This window comes from Lontra canadensis, unplaced genomic scaffold (genome assembly GCF_010015895.1).
Source record: "Lontra canadensis isolate GAN:19392208 unplaced genomic scaffold, GSC_riverotter_1.0 scaffold2, whole genome shotgun sequence".
Lineage (NCBI taxonomy): Eukaryota > Metazoa > Chordata > Mammalia > Carnivora > Mustelidae > Lontra > Lontra canadensis.
In genome coordinates, this window is record NW_022630996.1 from 49105238 (window position 1) to 49108523 (window position 3286).

Sequence of the window (3286 nt, forward strand, 5' to 3'; positions counted from 1 at the left end):
GTTTGGGCCCACCTGATGTGTGAAAATGATTGGCATTTTCCTGATTACTACCATTTTTTTCATGTGTTTATAACTTCCTCCCCTACCCATCCCCTAAGCTGTTTATACTACTTCCAAACTATTTTGCTCATCTTTTTCCTTACTCGATCAGAAAGAATACTGCCTAAACTATATTTTAGACTTTTTCTCCAGTCTGTAACTATCCTTTTAAACGTATACATCTTTTACGCTGCAGAAGTTCTACATTTTTATGTGTTTGAATTTGTTTCGCAGCCGCAGGAAACTACTATAGACACCAATAGAAGAAAAAAATCCATGAACTGAAGAAAGACTTGATTTTTTCAGTTTAAAAGTGTGAAGTAGGTGCCAAACAGGAATTTTTTTTCTGAAGACCCAAGGTGCACGTAGAGCGGTTCGTGGCCGGAAGTGGGACTGTAACCGCCCAGTAACAACCGGAAGTCCTTATTTAGCCGGTGGTCGGACTTCGGTTGGGATCCTGGCAGCCGGGGTGATCGCTGGACGGAGAGTGCCTGGAGTGATTGACCGAATGCCAAATATCAAAATCTTCGGTGGCAGCTCCCACCAGGACTTATCCCAGAAAATTGCTGACCGCCTGGGCCTGGAGCTAGGCAAGGTGGTGACCAAGAAATTCAGTAACCAGGAGACGTGTGTGGAAATTGGCGAGAGCGTGAGGGGAGAGGATGTCTACATCGTGCAGAGTGGTTGTGGCGAAATCAACGACAGCCTAATGGAGCTTTTGATCATGATTAATGCCTGCAAGATCGCTTCAGCCAGCCGGGTTACCGCCGTCATCCCATGCTTCCCTTATGCCCGGCAGGATAAGAAGGATAAGAGCCGGGCCCCAATATCCGCCAAGCTTGTTGCGAATATGCTGTCTATAGCAGGTGCAGACCATATCATCACCATGGATTTACATGCTTCTCAAATTCAGGGCTTTTTTGATATCCCAGTAGACAATTTGTATGCGGAGCCAGCTGTCCTGAAGTGGATAAGGGAGAATATCTCTGAGTGGAGGAACTGCATTGTTGTCTCACCGGACGCGGGTGGAGCTAAGCGAGTGACCTCCATCGCAGACAGGTTGAACGTGGACTTCGCCTTGATTCACAAAGAGCGGAAGAAGGCCAATGAAGTGGACCGCATGGTGCTAGTGGGAGACGTGAGGGATCGTGTGGCTATCCTTGTGGATGACATGGCTGATACCTGTGGCACAATCTGTCACGCAGCTGACAAACTCCTCTCAGAGGGAGCCATCAAAGTTTATGCGATCTTGACTCACGGAATCTTTTCCGGGCCGGCCATTGCTCGCATCAACAGTGCATGCTTTGAAGCAGTGGTAGTCACCAATACCATACCTCAGGAGGATAAGATGAAGCAGTGCCCCAGAATACAGGTGATCGACATCTCCATGATCCTTGCAGAAGCCATCAGGAGAACTCACAACGGGGAATCTGTTTCCTACCTATTCAGCCATGTCCCTTTATAACAGAACTCTGTTTTTAAATAAAATAAGATAAAAATCAAAATATACCTTGCTGCTTGTTTGTTTATTTTTTTCCCATTGGAATTTGATGGAAAGTTCAGTAGAAGACCCAGCTTGCCCAGGTGTGACTTTCTACCTCACACATCGGGTATATTAGGGTTTATCTTAAATTGAGGAGAGACAGATTGAGGATAATTGCTGGGATTTTCTCTCTGGGTTGTCTCATTCTGGCTTCTTTGATTATTTTGTGAACCTTGCAACTTTAACTACAGTTCAGCTACTGATTTCAGACTTTGAGGGTGTTGTGTGGAGGTGTTTGAAAGTGATTAGGGAAGTTTAGACTACATGTGAATGCTTCAGGATAAATAGCAACTACAGCCAACCTCAACCACCAACCTCACCACTACCCTTTCCTACCATCCTCTACTCCCTTTTCTCCCCCCTCTTCTGAACTGTTCCTCCTCTCATTTGTCACAAGTTCTTCAAGATGCATGCTAAACCCCTGCAAGACAAGAGTAGCAGCTTTCAGTTTGAAAGCCACTGGGTAGGATCATGAGAGGAAGCTGGAAAGTGCAGCCAATGCTTCTGAAAAGGAAGAAGAGGAATCTGTCACCATGTGTTTGGAGACTATATATCTCAGATTCTCAGGGGAGAGAGTGGAGAGAGAATCTCAAGCAGACTCTCTGCTGAGTGCAGAGCCCCCTGTGGGGCTTGATCTCAGGACACTGAGACCATGACCTGAGCTGAAACCAAGAGTTCAATGTTCAACTGATCTACCCAGGCACCACTGTACCTATAACTTCTAGTTTTACCTCCAACCACCTTGACCTTTTCCAGGACAAATATCCTGTTGGGTCCAAATGATCCAGTCTTCTGGAAAGCAAATCTACTTCCTGCTATGCAATCTCTTAATATTGACATTAGATATTTTTGCTGTAGCTTAATTTGAGCCTACTAACACCATGATTGTAGATTTTAGGTGATGTTATAGTGCCTTTTGATGAAACATTTATCCTTGTATTCAGTTGACATCTCAGGTGACCTCAGATTTATGTTTAAAAATTGGTATTGTCCTCCTTTTGGGGAAACTAATAGAATATCTGGATGTAGGTTAAAAATATATATATATACATCTAGACATATCATGAAATTTCTAATTTCCAAGAAAATGCAGACAGGCCCTAAAAGCTGCTAAAAGATATAATATAAGGTGATTTTAAAGGAACAGTATTCAGAATGCTATTAGATTTTTTCATTTGATCTCTCAGGCAATAAGCAAAATGGAAAAAACTTTTGCATTCTGAAGGACATTATTTTCAACCTAGATTTCTTGCCCAACCAAACTATCATTTAATTTTGAAGGCAGAATTATGGCATTTTAATATATTAAAGGACTCTGAAAATTTGTCCCCGTAAATGCTTTCTGAAAATATCACTTGAGGATACTGAAAATAAAAAAAAATACATATACAACTAAGAGGAACACATGAATTAAAAGAGATAATGGTGAAACTTATATAAAAATAAGTTTTCATGAAGTTATTGTGAAGATTATCATAGTTAAGATAAAATTCATATAAAAATTGAGCCACAATATAAAGCAAATTATTTTAAAATCTATAAATAAAATTCTAGATGATATCCAAAAAGCATGGGAGATTAGGAGATGTTAGGATTGGTCTAAGTTAAAAATTTTATCTAGTTTGGGAAGGAGGTTACTGACACAATTGACATTATAGAAAAAAACTATGTTTATGTTTTCTAAAATTCAAGGACAAGTAAGAT

General features: G+C 41.1%; 1 protein-coding gene across 1 annotated transcript; it reads left to right on the forward strand.

Moving 5' to 3' along the window:
• The first annotated feature begins 446 nt into the window (after positions 1-446).
• On the forward strand, positions 447-1531 carry PRPS1L1 (phosphoribosyl pyrophosphate synthetase 1 like 1). The gene has a single exon (XM_032865838.1). It carries the CDS (start codon positions 548-550, stop codon positions 1502-1504), a length of 957 nt encoding a protein of 318 aa, XP_032721729.1. The 5' UTR covers positions 447-547; the 3' UTR covers positions 1505-1531.
• The last annotated feature ends 1755 nt before the right edge of the window (positions 1532-3286 follow it).